Source organism: Anopheles arabiensis, chromosome 2 (genome assembly GCF_016920715.1).
Source record: "Anopheles arabiensis isolate DONGOLA chromosome 2, AaraD3, whole genome shotgun sequence".
Classification (NCBI taxonomy): Eukaryota; Metazoa; Arthropoda; class Insecta; order Diptera; family Culicidae; genus Anopheles; species Anopheles arabiensis.
The window spans coordinates 31,041,226-31,062,224 of record NC_053517.1 but is presented as its reverse complement, the minus strand read 5'-3'; the positions used below and the strand labels follow the sequence as shown (position 1 = coordinate 31,062,224).

Here is a 20,999-nt window from a genome sequence, read left to right as displayed (position 1 = left end):
TTAATAGATTAGCTCACACAGTCCATACCTCAATTCGCGAATCATCTCCCTTCAAGTGCAAAACAAGATTTGCCAATCTTTATGGGATCACACACCATGTATCTTCGTCAGATAAAATTATCGTAATTTAACAAACTTATTCGTAAAATATGGGTTCTTGTAATAAGAAATGCCTCCATACCACCATATACCACCATATACCCCTTCGAACTTGGAAATTAGCGAAAAATAATGTTTAAACACGTGTTTTTTACAATTTTCTTCTTGATCTATCAAAAAATTGCATGCAAATATTTTTGTTATTCATCCAGCGGTGGATAGCTCGGATGGCTTGAAAAAGATTCGCAACAGGCTGGTAGACTTCCCCTACCTCAGTGAAAAAGTGTGGTTGAGTGATATTTTCTAACAGAAGTACCGTGTTAGAACGCGACTAATGAGAAATTTCATATTTTAATAATAAGGATGAAAATAACGCATGTGACTTTAAAAGTACATTAAACATTTTTTTTAAATAAAAAAGTGCACAATAAAAAAAAATATAGCAAATTTGTAAATAAGAAACTATTCCAGATTTGAAGCGAGGATTACAAAAAGTCAATTTGTTTAACAATAATGATTTTAAACAGTATTTTATATGAATATTGAGCTATATTTTTTATTCTCAACTTTGCGGCCCACGAATCACTGAAAATCTGTACTTGCGGCCTTCTTATGAATTGAGTTTGACACAGCTGGTTTAAACCAAACCGTCTGAATAATTTTAAACAGATATAATGAAAACAGCAGAAAAAGCAATAACTAAAAGCAGAAAACAAACTTGTGAACCAAAACCTTCCGAAGAGTAACGTACGTACTATATTTTATTTCTGATTCTGAAGGGCAGCTTTGATCATAGTATTACAAAAAAAAGCTATCGCTTAGTTACGTAAATAAAGTAACAAACTTAAACAAACATTTTAAATGTATCTGATAGACATGAAAAATAGAAACATCCACATATATAGTCGTCGAATTTTGCTTGAAATGTAAAAAAAATCTCAGCGAAGAGGTAATTATTTTTATACCGAAAAAATTGAAAAAAGTTTTTATGTTTGACGTAATTTGCATTAAAGTAGAGCTCCGCGTTTTGTTCGAAAATTCACGCTACTTATCATATGGGTTTCTCTTTAAGAATTACTGTTTCATCTTTCTACATCATCGCAAGCAAGCTGTATTTGTTACGTTCGCGATTATTAATTCCGCAACGAACGTGTCAAACTGTATATTCGCAAGGTACGCGATCACCTTAAACTAGAAACCGGGTACGCTGCGTGTAAAAGCGTAATAAATATGCGACACAAATACTAACATGCGACACTCACGCGTACATACACTTATGTACTATTTATCCTCGGAAAGGATAAACTAACACCCTAAAATTGTATGGGCTTCCGGGGGTATAAAAGAAACCGAACATTGAATAATGAAACCATTCGGATTTTGCAACTCTAAGAAATCTCGTCTTTTTTAATTTTGCATATTCGGATCACGAAAGAAATCTCTCTTTTTTTTCTTCTGCGGCACAAAATACACGAGCAACGCCATCGGCGAGCCAAACAATCCTCTCAGCGCACTTTCCAGGCACCACACACACACACACACACACACACAACAAGGTAACTAATAATCACGCGTGTGCGTACGCATTCTGCTCAATTGAATCCTGCACTGATCTCTAAAGACACGCACACTCACACGCATACTTATCAAACGAGCACGGCACTTGAACACAAAAACACGGACGCCGGTTCACCTTTGATTAAAAGCGATTGCTCTTACCTGAATATTATTCCTCCAGCAACGAATGAATGTGCTCATGTTCTCACCTGTGACACCTTCGGGTGATGTGCTTTCACCTAAATGATCACGAATTCATAACGAATCACGATATCATCGTGATCTCAGCCACCTGGCTCAAGAATGGCATTGCCTCGTCCGCACTTTGGGATGACCGATACTGTAATGTATTTGGTATTCACTTATTTATTTAACATTTATTGAAACAAAAGATATACTATAAATAAGATACACAAACGATAAACACATCAAAGAGATACGTACGGGCCGCGCACTAACCGCACCGAGCGCTCCTGCACGATCGGCTCGCTAACACACACTGATCGTGCGGCGCTCGGCTAAGCTCAGTGTGTGAGAGAGTGTGCGTGATACATGAATGAATGGGTTCTCAATGTGCAAAGCTTTAAATTAGTTCTTTTTTTTGAATGTTTAAACGTGCGTGGTAAGGTTATCTTATGTTTTATTTTTAAGAATTGCAAAAGTCCCTGGGCGTGGTACGCAATTATCCTCAATAAAAAATTAGTAAAAAGCTTCTTTCTGCTTATCTGCAGCCATTTATCTTGTTTAGTCTGGTCACTTTTCTTGAAAAGTTTGTCAATTTCTTAAACAGAGTATGTATACACACTGAAACCAGTATGTTGAGTGAGCAGGTAAGAATCGTTATTTATTCAATTACTCGTGAAAATGCAATTATAATAAGCAGCACTATTGTTTCTATCAGTTTAAAAGCAGTGTCAGCGTTGTCCTATCGAATAAACGTTGTTGTAAACAAACTATCATATCATCGAAAGGCCGTGATGTAGTATTTAAATCTACTGTTTGCCTTGTTCCTACTTGTGTGTGTATATTTTATGTTGGTTGTACTGTTTGTTGATTGTTACTGTGTTAGTAAAAGTTCCTTCATTTGTAATTCAATAAAGTATGGTAAAGTAAGAATAGGCCGCTCGGATGATCTGCAACGAAAGAAGCTCGGTTTACATGTCAAATCACCCACTTCACGGGCTGCTCTGACCACTCACCGTCACGAACGATGTCATCGTCACCGGTATAAACACCGCACCCATGACAATTTCCGGCTGTGCATTGGCCAGCAGAAACAGGAGCCTCTTCTGCTGCGAAACCGTGCACCGGTACCAGCGAATACCGTACACACTGTCCTTCAGCCGATCGCTAACGATGTACAGCACGTTACCCAGCATGCAGATCACAAATAGCTGGCCCGTCGAGGCGAGCCCAAAGGGTATCAGCGTACTGCGCGGGTCCCGGGCGACCACATTCATGCACATGCAGATCACGAAACACAGCACGCTGAACATGGAGAAAAAGTGCATCTGGTACGTTTCGTAGATGACGCGCGCGAAGCGCTTCGTGTCGATGTGCAGCTCGATGATGCGGTTCAGCTCGGCGTCGAGATGGGCCGTTTGCTGCCATTGCACGGTCCCGAGCTTCGCATCCAGCTCCTCCAGCAGTAGCTGCAGGGCAGCGATACGCGTGCAGATGTTCAGCAGTGCCACGATCAGCACACCATCCATCGGCAGCAAGATAAAGACACCGATCGTGTTGAGCAGCAAGTGATGCGCGTAGTTGATGCAGTAGTAGACCATATTTCGATCCGGTGGTAGAAAGGGCAATTGCAACGCCAACGGCAGGTTGCACTTGTGCGGATCGGGCATGATCAGCGGACCCAGCTGAAAGAAGTAAGACGTCCCGTACATCAGATGTATGACGCGGTACGCCAACAGCATACGCTTCGTGCCAGCCCGGAACAGCTTCTCCATGCGGGGATTTCGATCAGCACCGTACACGGTCCGCTGGTCGCGCACTTCCTGCACAATCTGCCGGCACCGGTCCTGCTGGAACAGGTAGAAGTACATGCGGAAGAACATCTGCCAGCCGCAGCCGGCGACAGACAGGACCTCTAGCAGGGTTTCGAACCGTGTCCGGTACACCTTGATCCCCTGCCAGATATACACCGGTACGAGGGCGGTAAGGAACAGTACGATACCGAAGCGCAGGGTCGGGCGCCAGGCCGGGTCTATGATGTTAAGCTTCAGCACCGCCATGTGGCTGGATATGCGTGTCACCAGCCGCTCCAAGTTGGCTGCACTGTTGCTCGTTGCACGTGGCATGATGGTTCACGACTGACCGCAGGATTGAAGCATCCGAAGGATACGCAACTGGTGGCATCCTGCTGCCAGAGGCTTTTTATACCCACTCGAGGGGCCTCGAAAAGACTCTTCGCTCGGAATTTTTCAGCACACATGCATGGCACCGGCTGTGGGAACGGTTCCCACGTAGGAGCAGCTGTTTTGCAAGTACCAGTTGGCTTGCGTTTGCTTGCGCCCCCTTTGCTTTTCCGCAATAAATCACCGCAATCACGTGCCACAAGGACGAGTTAGATACGATGTCGCGCTCAAAAGAATGAATACGCGCGAAAAAGGAGTTCTAGCGCTGTGTGCTGGCTCTCCAGGGCACACGAACGACACATTAGATATGCCATTCATATGCCACTTTTAAAAACCGACGCCTTTCCACGCAGCTCTACGCCACCAGTAAAACTTTTCCCACCCTCCTTACGCTACCGTTACGCCTCGCTGCCTTTGGGAAGGCGTTGGAAGGCTGAGATTGGCCGAAAGAAAGGTCGTAATTAACAATCGTGTTATCGCAATACAGCATCCTTCAACCGTTCAACCGTGGCGAACGGAAAAGGGTTAGGGGCGTATGGGCCGGTGTACGCTCGGTTCGTTCTGTTCGGCGGTGGCGGAAGAAAGAATTTCACATATGAATAAATAATCATGACTCATGACAATGCGGCGGGGTGCGTGAGGATGTTTGGGCAAGGTTGTAGCGTGTCTAGTGGCATTGCGTATTGCCCCCGAGGGAATCAATCGCAATTTTCGAAGGGAAGCGAATTATGTGTTGTATCTTAAAGTTAATATTTGTTAAGTACTGCTGTTTTGTTTTATATAAAGTATATTTTATTCTGTGGATGTTATCAATCTTATCTAGTGGGTTATTTCTTCTTGCTGCATTACGTGTGATTCTTTCGTTTTTCCTCACTCCTTTTTTAGTTTTATATATTTTTTTCAGTTTTACTGCCTTAATTTGCCCTTTTCTTCTTTTGTTGTTGTTTTATATTTTCTTCTATTTAAAGATACAAGAATATTCTTTACTTCCATGCTTTTTGGTTTACGTCCTCTTGTACTTAACTGCTCAAATTATCTGTTCACTTCATTTTATCCATCTCGTTAAAGATTTCTAACCCGAGTTTTCTTTCTTCTTGCACACTCACTCATTATCACATTTCATCCCACATGTCGTGCGCGTCTAGCGAGTGGCATGCAAAGTTTTCTAATTTCATTTCACCCCTAACGTGTATGTGTGTACGTTTAAAAGATTCAAAAGAACTGAACGCTGGATACAAAGGGACGTACATTGAGACGTACATCGGAGGACTTGTTTCTTACTTTATTTATGAGCATTACACGGGAAAGAACGCACCGACCCGTGAAGCGCGACTGTGGATGGAGGTTAGAAAATAGTGGAAATTCTTGTCTAGATTTTTTGTACCCAGCAAACGCGAGACGGGAAGGCCCGGTAATGAATGACTGGATAGATATGTGCGAGCGTTGGGTTGGGTTGATTGTCACACATGAGCACCGTTCCAGGAAGTGAAAATCGTACAACGGAAAAGTGTACTGTCATTAAGTGGATTGATTGATTGAATCTTTAGGCAACTACTTGTGCCAAGATGAAACATTTTCAGCATCTTTGAGTCTTCTTTTAGTGTGCATTTTGAACTCTTGTTTAACACGTTTACAATTTTAACTGAAGGCTCAATTGATTCGTTCTAACAAAAACCCCCAATAACCACCGAATTCATGATTGACACATTGATGTTTTCAGTGGCCGGAGGTAATTTGGAAAAAGCCTATACTATACTATAAAAGCCATAACTAGCCTGACAATGACTCAACCCAACTTTACCATATCAAATTCAAATCCCAAATCCTTCAAAGCACGTACGTAAGGCTAGATGAATAAATAATAAACATTTCGGGTGCACAGTGCACCACCCCGAAAATATGGAATATTAGGAAAAGCAAAATGGCAAAATAAAAATAACGAAAGACCGCAAGCCTCATCTCCTGACTCTCTATCCTTGCCCAGTAAGCCCGGGGAATTCAATTATGGATTTTTGGCAGGACAAATCTATTAAATTTTACGATAATAATCCACATCCTTTCCCACCCGTGCGTCTTTCTCCGCGGTGAACCAATTTCCTCCATTTCACTCAATTTTTTATATCATTTATTGTTTACTCAACAGCACAATTACCAATGGCTGGCCACGGTTGTTAACAAAAGAACGCCACCACCGCCGTGGAGCGTTAATGTTGATTCTGTGCGGCCAAAATTGAGTCGTCTTTCATCACCGCGCATCAAAAGGGATTTACCTACCGATTCCACAAGTGGCGGAAGGGGAGATTGCTAGATTGCGCTTATGCTAAGTGCGGCACGATTTCAATGGTTCCGAGCAAACGATTATCTGGAAGGTAATATTTCAAAAGTATCAAATAAGTGTTCGCAGTATAAATATCGTCATATTCAGAGCAGGCCTGCTCGCTTTCTTTGTTACGCCAGTGCAAATCAAGCGGGAAGGCACTGGAAATTTCTGGAAGGGACATTTCTGTACCTTTCGAGTCTGCAGACCTGGCAAGCTGTATCGGGTGGGATGTTTCCTTTAGATGTTTTTGTTCCATTTCGCCACTAACACAATCCGGTAACATCTTAACGACACTTACGGGTTGTATAAACATCTTTACTGATGAGATGAATCGCTGAAGCGTGAGACGCATGCATCGCACCGATGGGTCGGATTGGGAAACTATCCTAGTTTACCAATTTAAATGCTAATAATCATCTTAAGCGACTAGCTTGAAGCTCTTTTGCTTTCGACCAGTTGTTTAGTTGGCGCTAGCTAACGCAGAGGAATTTCAGTTCCACACGGTGGTATTATTCACATCGAAACATTAACGTAACGCCGTCCGTGCTTGTAATCGAACGCATCATACACGGGGCATTCGTACGTGGGTAACGGGCAACGGTGAGTGGTAGTATGTGCTGAGGGACTGAAACGTGTAACGTTTATTTTAATGACAAGTCATTAGCAAATTTGTCCCGCTTTGGGCAGGACACCGCAATCGCACAGCCAGGCGTCGGGCTTAACCCAGTGTCAACAGAAAATTAAATGTAAATAAATTTTCCTTACCTCCGTATATTTCACACTCTCGCTCCTCCAACCAATCGTCGCTTGGATACGTTAGTCTCGAGCGCTAAATTTAATCGAATCGGCCAAGAATGGCGTTGCTTGTGCGCTTCTTAGGCGTCCTGCAACGCATGCTATTTATTTTCAATTACCCATTATCACACTATCACAATGAAATGAAGATTCGATCATCAGTTCCTATCTATTTTTTCATTCTTCCATAGCAATTTGAATACCTTATGTTTCCAAGTCAAAAATCGACAAACCATTTTTTAATGTTTAGTGTCAAGACTGAAATGAACAACTGAAACTTAAGCCTCGGTGAATACGTAACATGCGTTAGTCCGGGAAATTAATGGACGGATGGATCCAAAAATTTTGCGTCCAAGAATGTCGCTACCAACATTTATTGCGACCAATTTTCGAATAACAATTTTGCTCCATATCTAAATACTACAAAATATCAGATGTTACAAAATTCAACAAGCAAAATAAAGATGAGTTGAAAGAAGAATTTCAAGCAAAAATGTGCCATTGCGGCCCTTCACGATTCTAATCAGCTTTTTATATGGAGTTTGACAGATGAAGGCTAAAATCATGTGGAGTATTTACAAACCCACACATAAAACTAGCTTGCAATTTTCACTCTAGATCAGAGGTCTCCAAACTGCGGTCCGCGGACCACATACGGCCCTCAAGATCTTATATTGCGGCCCACGATGACCTCTCTCTCTCTCTCTCTCTCTCTCTCTCTCTCTCTCTCTTGTTGGCCTGCTCGCGATAGAGTACGTCGCACGTCGATGTAACAAGGCCCAGTCAACAATAATTCCCGCTCGAGTGTCCGCTCGTGAGATATCTCACATTTCGTGCGGACTCGGAGTCTTCTGGATCTCAGCAGTCGGTGAAGCCCATGGTATGCACGATTCCCTTGCACAATGCGTCTCCGGATTTCGCTGCTGATGTCGTTGTCCGAAGTAACGACCATCCTGAGATAGCAAAACTCATTTACTACCTCGAGATTATTGCGGTCAACTAATACGCCGCTTCCCAGATGGTCTGAGTCTTCGGCAAGCAGGTGCCTCGTCTTCGTCGCATTGATTCTCAATGCAATTCTTGCTGCTATACGTTTGAGTCGGGTGTACGCCTCCCACATCTTTGCCGTTGTCCTGCCGATGATGTCAATGTCATCCGCAAAGTCAAGAAATTGGAGAGAACGTTAGAGGATCGTGCCACGGATGTCGTTGTCTAGTTGTCGATACTCTTACCTTGCACTGCACCCCGTTCATGGTGGCTTCTAACAGCCGGATCAACTTCCCAGGGCAGTGGTACCGCTGCATGATATTCCCTAGGTCATTCCGGTCCATGGTGTCGTAAGCCGCCTAGAAGTCGATGAACAGGTGGTGCGTAGAGATCTGACGATCTCGGTACTTCTGGAGGATCTGCCGTAGAGTGAAAATTTGGTCGGTGGTGGATTTGCCTCCAACAAACCCAGGTTGGTAGCTGCTGACAAAATTTGTAGCAAGGGGCGCTAGTCTGAAGAACAGGATCTGGGACAGGATCTTGTAGGCGGCATCAAGGACCGTGATGGCTCGAAAATTTGAGCAATCCAGTCTGTTGCCCTTTTTGTAGACTGGGCGCCCAGCTTCCTCCTGCGCCCAGACTTTCACGATCAGCTGATGCATTTCGCCGGTAAGCCTCTCCGGCCCCATCTGGAAGAGCTCGACCGCCAGTCCATCGCTGCCGGCAGACTGATTGCTCTTAAGCTGCTTGATGGTGCTGGCAATTTCATTCAGAGATGGCGGGGGCATCTCGTCGTCGGCGCCAATGCTGTCGCTGTTGTTACTGCTGGGCTGTTGCTATGGTGATTGCCTTGTTCTGTCACTTGCGCCAGCCTGTCATGTCTTTGATCCATTCAGGTGTCTTTCGTAGTAGCAATTCCACCTTTTGATTACCTCCCTCTCGTCCGTCAGGATATTTCCTTCCGCATCCCGGCACATTGCGGTTTTAGGAGCGAGGTATCGGCTAGCGAGGTTGACGAGTTTAGCGAGAATAGTGGAGTTAGCGAGATTAGCGGAGCAGGTTAGCGAGGTTGATGAGGTTAGCGTAGTTGGAGATGTTGGCGAGTTTAGCGAGGATGGTGGAGTTAGCGAGGTTAACGGTGTTAGTGAGGTTAAGGTTGTCGAGGTTAGAGAAATTGAGAATGCTTGAGTCTTTTCCGTCTGCTAAACGAAGTGTTTTTAGGTTAAGAGTTTGAGCCGTTTAGAACCCGTTTAGTGGTCGTTTAGTGGGTTTGTAGTACTTGTGACTTTTGCAAGAAAGCGTTAACAAACAGTTATCTGGAGCTATTGTCATCCATTACTAAGGTGTTTTTGATTAAATGAATGTTTCTAAGTGCTCATTTTTCAGTTCTTTATCAACAATATTTCGTTCAATATTCAGATGCGTGACTTCGTGTCATGTGGTATAGCTTTTTGTTGTTCAAGTGTTATATAGATTTATTTTATTTTTTTGCTGCTACGAGAAAAGTTTTTTTCCCAATTGACAAGCGCTTTTGAAAAAGTTGATAACTTTTTTAGCATTTCGGCGATCCTGTGGCCTCGTGCCCTTCGGAATGGACTGCCTTGTTGCAAAAACGTGGAAACATCGCCTGACGTCGCGTAATTGAAGTGCCATTTGCCTTTCTTAACGGCTATTTCGAAAATATTCAGCACTTGAAACAATGGCGAAAGATTCAAATTCTATTTGAAATGTTTCACCTGGTCGACCATTGTCGACATCGTCCACATACACTATGGGCCCCTTTTCCCAAGAGGTCACAAAATAGGGCAAATTATCGCAAACTGTCAAACATCGCCCTTTTTCGGTAAACCGCATGACATTTGCTTCTGCCCGTCTCGTCGTCTTTCCTGCACTCTCATCCTACACCGCGCGCCGTGTTTTCCGATAACGTTTTCCAAACAATACGTGTGCTTTTCTGTCCGCTGTGAAAACTCGCGGCCCACGTCAGTGCAAACACAAACAGATCCGGCCCGCCAAGGTACAAACGCGCTTCCTACCATGAGCGACAGCGGAATCAGCGTGGATGCGAAGTATTTCGTCCGCTCGTTCATCCGCTTCCTGGCGAAGCAGATCGACCAGCCCAACTTCAACGAAGACTCCCGGGAAAGCATCGAGGTGGCGATACAGTGCTTGGAGAACGTGTACGATCTGGGCGAGGGCGACGACGCGGCTGCCACTGGTGGAGAAAGTAGCGTGAAGAAGGAGGACGACCCGCGGAACCATGTCGATCTGTACGAGCTGTACTGCAACACGTACGTGGAGGTGTCGCCGGAACGCAAACAGGAGGCGGAAGGGCTGAAAAACGAGGGCAACCGGCTGATGAAGGAGGAAAAGTACCAGGAAGCCCTGAACACGTACACAAAGTAGGGTGGCAGAACCGGGCGGTGGTCCGCTTTGGAGCAATTAGTGTTAATTACCGATGCGTACCGATTTTTGCAGGGCCATCAATCTAGATGCGACAAATCCGGTGTTTTACTGCAACCGAGCAGCCGCGTACAGCCGGCTGGGGGATTACGTTCGCGCGGCCGACGATTGCCGGATGGCGCTGCGGCACGATCCCAACTACAGCAAGGCCTGGGGCCGGCTCGGGCTGGCCTACTCGAAGATGAACGAACACAAGCAGGCCGTGACGGCGTACCAGAACGCGATACGCCTCGAGCCGGACAATCAAGACTACAAGAACAATCTGGGCGTGTCGCAACAGTTCCTGGAGGAGCGGTCGCGCAATCCGGGTGCTGCTGCCGGCGGGGCCGGTGCCAATCCGCTGGGCAACATCGACTTTGCCTCGGTCATCAACAATCCGGACATGGTGCAGATGGCTACCCGTATGATGAGCGATCCGGCAATGCATAACATGTAAGAACGACCCGTCCCGTGTTTGACCGACATCCTGTCACATGTAAAGCTTACACCGTTTTCCATCCTTTTGTTTTTTTTTAGTTTGGGCCAGCTGGGAGGAATGAACAACATGGACGCACTGCTAGAGACTGGCCGCCGTCTGGCGATGCAGATGAGCAGCGAAAATCCGGAACTGTTCAACAACGTTGCCCGCCAGATGGAGCAGGCTGGTATCAACTTACCCCGCAACAATCCGCCAAACCCGGACGGCAACCAGCAGCCGCCCCCAGCACCTCCGTCGTCATAAACAAGTCCCCCAACATCCTTCGGTACCAGGAGGACCCAGTAGCCGTAGTGGAACTGAAAGGCATTTTTGTACGTCGGATGAAGTTGTGTTATTTTTGTGTTTTTTTTTTTTTTAGGTTGCACATCGAAGCTTCCATTTACTTTAAAACGGACGATCAATGATTTGTTGTAGTAAACTCAGCCGTTTTCGTAACTGTTTCGCAACCCTTCGCGTAACTGTGTCACATCCCTCGAAATTGATCCGTTGACCCGTGCACCTCCTACCGCCTTGACAGCGAGGTCCCGAGCATAGCGAGTTTATTTTTCGCAAAACGACAAACAGATAAAAGATTCCAAATTAATTGTGACTATTCACTCGTGTAAAGTGTGCTTCCGTTTCTGGAGCCACTTTTTTTTTAATTTGAAATATTTAAACTGTGCGGAAAATAGCGTCCCGCAATATAATCCCGTTCACCCAGAGTGGGCTCACTGTCTTGGCATCCAGTAGCTGGACACAACCGGCGCATTTTGTAGTGGAGAGAAACCCTAAATAATTACTAATAAAAGTCACCCACAAGCATACACACATACCAAAGGTGCATGCAAAACAAACAAACAATCGCAAATTACTCCATCACGTGCGCAAGGGGCGAAAGAGGCGCTCCGCTTAAGGGGCCAAAGTATTCGGCAAGAAATCGAAAACAATAGCAACAGCACGTGCCCCATCACCACGCCGCCTTGCCGCTGCACGTACTAGACCGTCCGAAGCAGAAGCAGGGGGCAGAAGCAACATGCATGCCTTCCCCGATACTCATTTTGTATGCTACGATCGATCGCTGGCTGCCGCCGTCCGCACTTTGGAAGCGCTCGGGTGATGTAAGCCGATCGTACGAAGAGCAGAAAAAACTGGGTTAAATGCAGCGGTCCGTTTGATAGTTCACGTGGGGTAAACTGATGACGATGCGCGGTAAAAGTTTGTTGTTTGTTCTCCTTCAGTTTCGATCGATCGGTTTCACTGGGCTCACTGTCGCCCCCGGTGTAAGACGAGTAAGTTTACCCGCGGATGTTGTAAAGTTCATTGCACAAGCCACATTCGGCGATAAGATATCGTTCCCTCGCCTTCAAATTCGTTCCACGTGTATCGTGTGTTTCCAGAAAAAAAGACTGCAAGGCCAATTTATTTGAACCTCAAACGAGCATAGATCCAAAACGGCCAGCCAAGAGCCAAGCAGTACACAGATGAGGTCATAAATCTGGACAGCCATACGATACCCCGCATTGAAAGCGATCGAAACCGATCCCGATCAGAGGGCTCACGTATTTAGTTCACTCACTACGTTGGCACTACTATGCGAGATCGCACGCTTGCGCACGGGCACATCTTGTGTTATTTATTTGTTAACGTTCTGTTTGCATTTTAGTGCTTTTACTTCCGAACTATCCCGGTCAGTCCAGACCAGCTGGAAATGTGGCAGGGCGGTACAAAAAGAACGAGAGAGAGAGAAACAATCAAACATGTTTCACATGTAATTTGAAGCCATTTTCAACCGTGCAAGTGGGGGAGGGAAACGGGGAGTATTTACAATGCGCAGGGTGGACTGTGCGTGGGAGTAACGTTTGGTGTTCACTATTCCAGGTAACGATGAACTTGAATCGTCATCCGGCCGACCGGCAAGGGGGGGGGGGGGAGAGTGGGCGTGAGCGTGAGGACGGGCTGTTGGAGGAAATGAGTAACCAGCTCTAAAACAAACCCATTCATCACGCATGTAAGGGGTTGGTGTTTTTTCGCCCCTTTCCATCAGATCGTTTCTAATCTGTCCGCTAGAAGTCAGTTAGCGAAGTGTACGCCATAGTACCACAGTTGGCACGAAGAAAATATACCACTAAACTAGCTGGAATACATGGAAAGGGAGAGAGAGAGTGCGTGAGAGAGAGAGAGAAAGAGAAAAGGGGTATATCGAGAGAGCGAGCTGAATGCGCGCGACATGGAGTAAATATTACCAAAGTCCCACCGGTATGGTTCATTCCAACGCTGGTAGTCGAACAGTTCAACGCACATCCGAACGGGTGAGGTGCAACAAGTCAGTATCGGCCAGGTGTGTTTGTGACCGTCGATTGCCTAGTTTGGTGGTTTGAGTGTCTTTTTTTTTCAGCGTGTTTTAATCAGGTTCAGCTGTTTGAAGAGTCTTATTAGGTTTGAAAGTGTCTTAGAATAAGTGTGCCCCACCGGTGTGGGCAATGGAGACGCTTGGTCGTTGATCCGATGCAACGTTGTGCGAGACTTGTGCTTTCACTAGCAATAGCGTGTGATAAGGCCTGCGTAACGTTATGAAATATAACAACTCGTGCATAATTAATCAGTCTAGCTCTGGAGGAATGAAATTGAAACCATTTTAGATAGCATCCACATTCTTCCCCGATCCTTGGTCTCGGTATGAATAAGCGATAAGAGAGAGAGAGACCGATTGTAATTATTGTAATAGCTCCGCCGATCGGGCAAAACAAGTATCGGGTGAAGATAATCGTTCCGGAACTGATAAGCTTGCGAAGGTGAACCCTTCAAGGGTGGTTTTAGGTATTTGTTTGTTGGTTTTACATGTGACCGTTTTTCCCGGCCGATACCCTGTACCTTATGCACAGCGCACAGCTGCACCGTTCCGAGCTGGTTAATCTCCTCGAACGGTAAAAAAAACACACCATCAAACACAGCGCAAAGCGCGACAAAAATTAAGCGACAAGCTTAGATAAAAACCGGCCGGCCAGATCAACAACAGCAGTAAAAAAAAACACAAACGGGCACCCCCAGAAAGCGTCTGTCTCGCGCATACAATGTTTGTGGTGCACTAACAATTCCGGCTGTTTGTTTTTTAACGCGCGCGCGCTCTCTTGCTCCCCTCGCATCATACCTGCGTAATCGCTGTTCAAACAGAGCATTCCGATACCGCCCATGTTGCGTCGGGTGCTCCGTGCGGTGTATGTGTGCGAAACAGTCCACGCTAGTGTAGTATGGCCGGGTGAGAAGGCACTTCCCTTCGTTCTTCCGCCCGAAAGAACTTCAAGGCGTGGAGACCGGCACCGGGGCTAGATCGAAGCAGGCTAGTCGATGCCGTCATCTGCTAGCGGTCGGAAGGTTTCTAATGGTGATCCGCCTTCGAAGTGGCAGTGAAGTGAGCAACTGTGAGTGGAGGCTGCTAATTGCCTTCGCGAGAAGTAGGCAGTGGGTTTCACCTATTTTTTGTTTAGCGGCAAAACGCCTCAAATGGACATAATAAGTTGCAAGTTGGTGCGTTTTAGGTGCGTACTGTTTGGTAACAAATAGAACAACCCCATCTGCAGTGGGTGTGCGCAAAAAGGGGGCGAACGTTTTCAACCAATCTTAATAATTTAAATATTTTGAACCCTAATGCTGCGGCCGGTGCGGTTAATAGTGCTTGCGCGCACACACACACGCGCTTGCTGGCCATCGCTAACCTTTCTAATAAAGTGCAGCATCGCAAGCGTTACCGTGATAGACTTTGATTAGTGTCAATGAGTTGTGGCTACCCAATTGAACCGCATCCGAGATCGATTCCCGCCGTCTCCCAGCGTGGTGAAGCGTAACGTCTCCCGGGAGACGCTTCGATTTCAAAGGTCAACCGCATTGCCGCGCAACCACTGCCCGCGTACGGCGTAGCGCCAGTGAAATTATCCACCCGGTTCAACCGTTAAATGTCCAGCGGCAGGGGTTTTTTTTGGACGTTACCGGTGACCAATATGGTTTGCTAAAAATAACACGGCAGGATAGTGTTATGCTGCCGTAAGTGTGTATGTGTGTGTGTGTTGAAATGATCGAATTGCCGGCAGTTAACGCAACCGATTGGTTGGATGGATTTAAATATGACTTCGAAAATCGTCACTTCCTTTTTTGCACGCAGGAAAGGAGGAAGAGAAGGGGGGGGGTGTATGTTGTGCGGGTGATTTTTGTTTTTTTTTTTCGTTCCCAAATTGGAGGCGATGAAATATTTGATCACCCGCCAACGACGTGTTCAAAATCGAGCTGAGTGCGTGTGTGTGTGTGTGTGTGTATGTGGCAGTGTTGAACTGCAATGTGGCCGGATCGAGCAATGTGTAGTATTATGAATTTGTTATGGTGTTAGGTAGAAAGCGGTGTAAGCATAACGAGCGTGGGAAAGGGAAGGGAGGGTGAAAAGTAATATTTTTCGATTGCAACATCATACTTAATCGATCGAAACGTCGCTTCACGGTGGCTCCCATTGCTCTGCCCCTCCGGTTAAGGGGGGAGGGGGGATTTGTCATTCCCTTCGCGTGCGTGTCCGTGCTCGACTTGCGCTGGCAACACCTGCTGAGCTGGATGGACGGACCCTGTCCCCAGTTTGATTCACAGCTACACCCACCCCACCCATCCGGCGTACCAATGAGTCACCGCGCAAGAGTTGCCTCCCCCCTCCACCGAAATGCTGGTAACACCTTTGCGCTGCATGAGAAATACGTTTGCTTATGAGCATTTTATGAGCGCCCGTCAATCACGTGTTGACGGTTTCAGTCGCCGAATCGGCCAATGGTCAATGAGTTTGAAATCCCTAGCCATCGCTCCGGTCGTCCGGATTGTTTCGTTATCATGCTCATTGGTTTTATGGCTTATGGCGCGAGGCCACCACCGATCCAAATTCTCACGATAACCGGATAATCTCAGCCTAGAGACGATGTAGTTTGTGTTTTGTGTGTGTTTTTTTGTTTTTGTTTGCAATTCTTTCTTTCGTTGCTCATGTAGGTGCGCGATGGTGCTGAGGCACCGCTGAAGCCCACCATCTGGCGAGACGTGCACGATTCGTTATCGCACTTCACACACAGCGTGGCATTTAGCTGGGTGATAATACTTTTTTTACAGGTTTGTTTATCTTCCACACCCGAAGGAAGAGGCAGCGGGCGTGGGAGAGAGCGCCAATGTTGAGTCTTCGCTGGCAATGGTACCTGTGAGTCACAACTTCACACCACCGGCGCTGTGCAGTAATGCAGTATGGCTTGCATCTAATCAGGTTAAACGTCCAGCACTTGAATACTTAAAGAAGAATTCAACATTTTTACTTCTTCTACTACGTTCGACAACTGATTTGAAGTATGTTTTCGCACGCTGTTTTCATATACCCGCAGTGTTTGCCTTTCCATTTTGCAGCCATTGTTATTTTTTATGGTGAGCTAAAGTACCGGCAAAGACATCACCAGGCCGCAGGTGCAAGTCTTTCAAGAACGTCTCTTTAGTAGACAGGTAGAAACGAGTGGCTATTTTTCAATGAATTTCTTCGCTCGCCTTTGAATTGATAAGCTTCCCTCAGGAATCAACAGGTGTATGCAATTGACGGTACGTCTTCAATGTCGATAACACTACAGACATTTTAGAGCCCACATTATCAAGCAACAGGTTAGACAGAGAGATAATGATTAACTGTTTGTGTCCTACACCACGAAGTAAACTAACTTGCTGCGAAGCATCAACCCTTGATATACGATTACGATACGATATACGAGCTTTCCATTTGCAATAAAATATCCTTCACGCTGTGTAAACAGACCACAGCCGCCGCGACCATTCCGTTCCTGGCTCGCTTACGTAGGTTTTGCACTGCATGCGAAGAGTAATTGGTTGCAATGAATGAAGTCGTATAATTTATATCCACAATTTCCTAACGCGCCATTGTCTTATCGTTCTGTCTAGTGGTGGGAGCTCCGGGTCGGACCTACTCGATTTCGATTATGTGTTAGAAATCAACTCCGAAACCGATTCTGATTCCGGAGTCGAAATCGATCCAGGATTGCTCCGGAAACGGAATCAGAATTGACATAAGAATTGGAATTAGCTCCGGAATGAGAATCAGTTCTTGAATTGAAATAAAAAGTTTCAGAAGTGAAATCAGTGCAAAAATCTTGATGAGAATTGATCGTTTACAAGCAAATTTGGATTCTTTGTCGCTAGTGGACTTTGTGGACCCAAACACCACATTCTTATAGAGATGCCGAAACCGATTCTGGTTTCGGAGCCGATTCTGATTTCGAGACCAATTTCGATTTCGGAGCCGATTCCGATATTGGGACCGATTCCGATACCGGAGCTGATTCCAATTCTGGAACCAATTCCGGAGTTGATTCCGATTCCGAAACTAATTCCGAAGTCAGCTTCGATTTCGGTGACGAATCCGATTCCAGAGCCGACTCCGATTCCGGAATCGATTCCAGAAACTGATTCCGAACCTACTATCACGAATCAATTCCAGAAAACTTCTAGGAGCTAGCCGGAATCGATTCTGGAAAAAACTTCAATTTTTCCCATCACTAGTTCTGTCGGATCCATTGCTCCAACATTATGCTGCTAGAAACCCAGCCCGTTCGTTGACTATCCTTGCAGCGCAAATAGTATACTGCACTTGGTTCTTCCTAAGTTTGCTCCACTATCAAGCATCTAGAAGAGGGTAAAGTTTATACAAGCTCATGGTCTGTCATCTTCTGAATTATAATTGTAAAGTCTACATTGATATCATACTGTCCGCCACAGGAGCAGCACGAGCGGCAACTGGTCAGTGGTGGTCAAAAGGATATCTTACTGACCATCAACTTACCACCCGTGTTCGCCTCTAACCTGCTCATCAAATATTGACCAATCAATCAATTTTCTATTTATCTAATGCTGAAAATTTTATCCACTCCCGTCCACCGGCCGGCTGAGTTTTGCTTTCGTTCGAGCACTGGCCAAACACTGGCCGCCGCTTGCGATGCGGTTGCGTGTCCTGTTCCATTCGTACGATGTGTTCGTACCCTTCGGTAATGCGTAATGATGTGCTGGCGGTGGAGCAGCTACCCCGGGTCGAGGAAGAATCGTTAACGATTGCCGTACAATTAACGTGTTCCCTGACATGCCTGACAATGCTCGGTTTTTTTGCGCTCTAATTTGTTTCCTGCAGGTAATGCTTCGGTGCGCCATTAGCTGCGAGCAGTGACCATTTACCAGAACCGTAATAGTAGCACTCGGAAGTACCGGCGGGGGAAGAAAAATGGCACCCAACGTGTCGGACAGCGACCGGGCCGCGGGAACAGTTTGGCAAAGGGCAAAGGGACGACCGCAGGACACAATCAACGACCAAAACAACAACGATGCCTGTCAAAGCGGCAGTAGCAGTAATCACTGTGATCAGGGTGCGAGCGTACCACCAACACCGTTCCGGGCCCGCATTCGGTGGCCCGACCTGTTCGCCCAGCTGTTCGTGCACGGTGGCTTTCTGATTGGGCTCTACTATTTGGTCACATTCCAGGCCAAGTTCTACACCTACCTATGGAGTAAGCGTTCCTGCGTTTGTTTGTTAACCTTGATCCATATATTTGTACTAACCCATTTGGTTTTGTGTTTACTTTCCAGCCCTAGGATTGGTGTGGGCCACCGGCATCGGCATTACGGCCGGTGCCCATCGACTTTGGTCGCACAAATCGTACAAAGCGCGCTGGCCGCTACGACTGCTATTGATGTTCCTATTCACGATTTGCGGACAGGTAGGTGCTTTCTTTTCCACTCTCCCCCAGCTGCTAGCGTAACGCACCCGGTAACGCTTTCCTAACGCGTATCACTCCAACACGCGCTGCGCCTAAAAGTATGCACCAGAGAGTGCTACAATTTAAAAACTTCGCCTTAACCACGTGTTTCCCATTCGCGCCATCTCTTCCACAGCGCGATGCGTACACGTGGGCCCACGACCATCGCGTGCACCACAAGTACTCGGAGACGGATGCCGATCCGCACAACGCCAAGCGGGGCTTCTTCTTCGCCCACGTCGGCTGGGTGTTTCTAACGCCCCACCCGGAGGTGGTGGCGAAGCGGAAAGCCATCGACATGAGCGATCTCGAGGCGGACCCGATCGTGATGCTGCAGCGGCGCTACTACCTTCCCCTGTTTGCGCTGCTCGTCATCGGGCTGCCGGTGCTGGTGCCCTGGTACTGGTGGGGCGAGCAGCTGGCCGTCGCGTTCTGGGTGTGCTTCACGTTCCGCTTCACCACCACGCTCAACATCGCGTTCTTCGTCAACAGTGTGGCGCACATGTTCGGCAACAAACCGTACGACCGGAGCATCAGCCCGGTGGAAAACCTGGCCGTGGCGATCGCGGCGATGGGCGAGGGCTGGCACAACTATCACCACGTGTTCCCGTGGGACTACAAAACCAGCGAGCTCGGCAGCTACCTGTTCAACGTGACGACCGGCTTCATTGACTGCTTTGCCCGGCTCGGCTGGGCCTACGATCGTAAGTGGCGGGCAATCGGAAAGGGTGAAGCAAGTAGCTAACGGCAATCTTCTCCACTCTCCTAATGCAGGTAAATCCGTGCCGCCGGAAGTGGTGGCCCGCCGGGCGGCCAAGTGTGGCGATGGGACGCGCTTTCTTAGCGACGAGTACGCCCATCAGGATGCGGTGTGGGGGTACGGCGATCAGGACATACCAAAGGAAGATGTGGACGCTATCGTAAGGACACAGTGCTGATCGGCATGGGCAGCCACCATCGATCAAAAACGGGAGGGGGGAGGTTCTTGCAGCATGTTTACTTTGCAAACAGCTTCGCTAGAATCAGTGCTTAAACGCCGCTTGTGCACAGCAGTTAGCATTTAACTTAGTGAATTAAATCAACTTCTCTTTCAGTATATGCTGCAAGTGTGTAGAGTGCTTTATTCTGAAAGAATGCCGCTGGAAGTACTGCGGATTGATGGATGCAAGAGATTAGGAGGCATCTTTAAGATATAAATGTGTTTAATTTATTGAAGCCCTTTCTGACCAACGATCGATGATGATCGATAGTTTGGGATGAACTTGATGAACAAAAATGAACTTCAGTTATATGTATAACACGACCCAGGAAACAAAAATGTCATGAAATGAATAAAAAATGAACCAAAAACCTGTTCATCGGTGGATCATTGCACTATCGGTCGTCATCGATCGGTCATTGGGAACCACCTAATTAACTTCAAATTAATACTCACTTAAAATCTCATGCAATCTTAACACTTCTGTATCCTTGTGCGGGTCAATGAACAGCTCATGTTTAAGGCATTCAGAGAAGAATAATCTTACGAGAGGAAAGGAAGCATTTGAGTCCCCGTATTCTTACAACCGTTTGAAAGAATGGACTTATTTAACTCTTTAATTTGACACCTTAAACATTATGTAACGTTTATTTCCTCATGACTTCAGACTGCATCAAACAGAATACATATGACAGTACGGTTAACGGCTGAAATATCTCCAAACCACAAAAGCGGCTAGACTTCTACCATGAAACCTCCAACAAGATCGCACATGCTGCCGTCCTCGATCTAGTGTAATATTTAAATTCGAATCCAGACACGCGCTACGAATCTGGTTTTGTGTCGAATATGGTAAAAAGAAACGAAACAAACCTACTCTCTCTCTCTCTGTCACACGCACACATAGACACAACGCCGCAAAATTCTACGCTACCACCAGGAGCGCCAAACTACCCGTCCGTACTACGCACGGATCCGTCCTCGAAGAAATCCGAGCGTTGGTTTTGAACTTGAAAATCACAATCTGGCTTGCTCTCGATCGGCAGTGGTCGCCGTCTCGCGCCAGCAGTCCCTCGCTGAAAACGCCACAAAATAGCCTCGGCGGAACCTGTCCCCGCACAATACCGGGCACACCGGGAGAAACGTTTACATCGCGTCG

General features: G+C 46.6%; 3 protein-coding genes across 7 annotated transcripts; 2 read left to right on the top strand and 1 right to left on the bottom strand.

Annotated features, from left to right (window-relative positions):
* Positions 1–2,747: 2,747 nt before the first annotated feature.
* Positions 2,748–3,965, bottom strand: LOC120897905 (odorant receptor 22c-like). The gene is made up of 2 exons (XM_040303092.1): positions 2,856–3,965; positions 2,748–2,789 (listed from the first exon to the last, which is right to left on the bottom strand). The coding sequence occupies exons 1-2, from the start codon at positions 3,963–3,965 to the stop codon at positions 2,748–2,750; spliced, it is 1,152 nt and encodes a 383-aa protein (XP_040159026.1).
* A 6,000-nt stretch (positions 3,966–9,965) lies between these two features.
* Positions 9,966–11,898, top strand: LOC120896178 (small glutamine-rich tetratricopeptide repeat-containing protein beta-like). Its single transcript, XM_040300125.1, has 3 exons — positions 9,966–10,526; positions 10,603–11,019; positions 11,104–11,898. The coding sequence occupies exons 1-3, from the start codon at positions 10,162–10,164 to the stop codon at positions 11,306–11,308; spliced, it is 987 nt and encodes a 328-aa protein (XP_040156059.1). The 5' UTR covers positions 9,966–10,161; the 3' UTR covers positions 11,309–11,898.
* Positions 11,899–13,260: 1,362 nt separating this feature from the next.
* Positions 13,261–19,959, top strand: LOC120895775 (acyl-CoA desaturase). Of its 5 annotated transcripts, none has more exons than XM_040299388.1 (5): positions 13,261–13,382; positions 18,240–18,612; positions 18,692–18,822; positions 18,998–19,565; positions 19,636–19,959. In XM_040299388.1, exons 2-5 carry the CDS (start codon positions 18,330–18,332, stop codon positions 19,797–19,799), a joined length of 1,146 nt encoding a protein of 381 aa, XP_040155322.1. In that variant the 5' UTR covers positions 13,261–13,382; positions 18,240–18,329; the 3' UTR covers positions 19,800–19,959. The 5 variants fall into 5 exon arrangements, with proteins under 5 accessions (XP_040155322.1, XP_040155324.1, XP_040155326.1 ...); XM_040299390.1 differs by having other exon boundaries at positions 13,262–13,367; XM_040299392.1 differs by lacking the exon at positions 13,261–13,382 and adding an exon at positions 13,498–14,463.
* The last annotated feature ends 1,040 nt before the right edge of the window (positions 19,960–20,999 follow it).

Coding starts and splice junctions, on each gene's coding strand:
- LOC120897905 (XM_040303092.1), bottom strand. CDS start 3,965: ATGCCACGTGCAACGAGCAACAGTGCAGCCAACTTGGAGCGGCTGGTG. Junction 2,790..2,855: donor CGATGACATCGTTCGTGACG/GTGAGTGGTCAG, acceptor CTTTCGTTGCAG/ATCATCCGAGCGGCCTATTC.
- LOC120896178 (XM_040300125.1), top strand. CDS start 10,162: ATGAGCGACAGCGGAATCAGCGTGGATGCGAAGTATTTCGTCCGCTCG. Junction 10,527..10,602: donor GCCCTGAACACGTACACAAA/GTAGGGTGGCAG, acceptor CGATTTTTGCAG/GGCCATCAATCTAGATGCGA. Junction 11,020..11,103: donor GATCCGGCAATGCATAACAT/GTAAGAACGACC, acceptor GTTTTTTTTTAG/TTTGGGCCAGCTGGGAGGAA.
- LOC120895775 (XM_040299388.1), top strand. CDS start 18,330: ATGGCACCCAACGTGTCGGACAGCGACCGGGCCGCGGGAACAGTTTGG. Junction 18,613..18,691: donor GTTCTACACCTACCTATGGA/GTAAGCGTTCCT, acceptor TTTACTTTCCAG/CCCTAGGATTGGTGTGGGCC. Junction 19,566..19,635: donor GCTCGGCTGGGCCTACGATC/GTAAGTGGCGGG, acceptor CTCCTAATGCAG/GTAAATCCGTGCCGCCGGAA.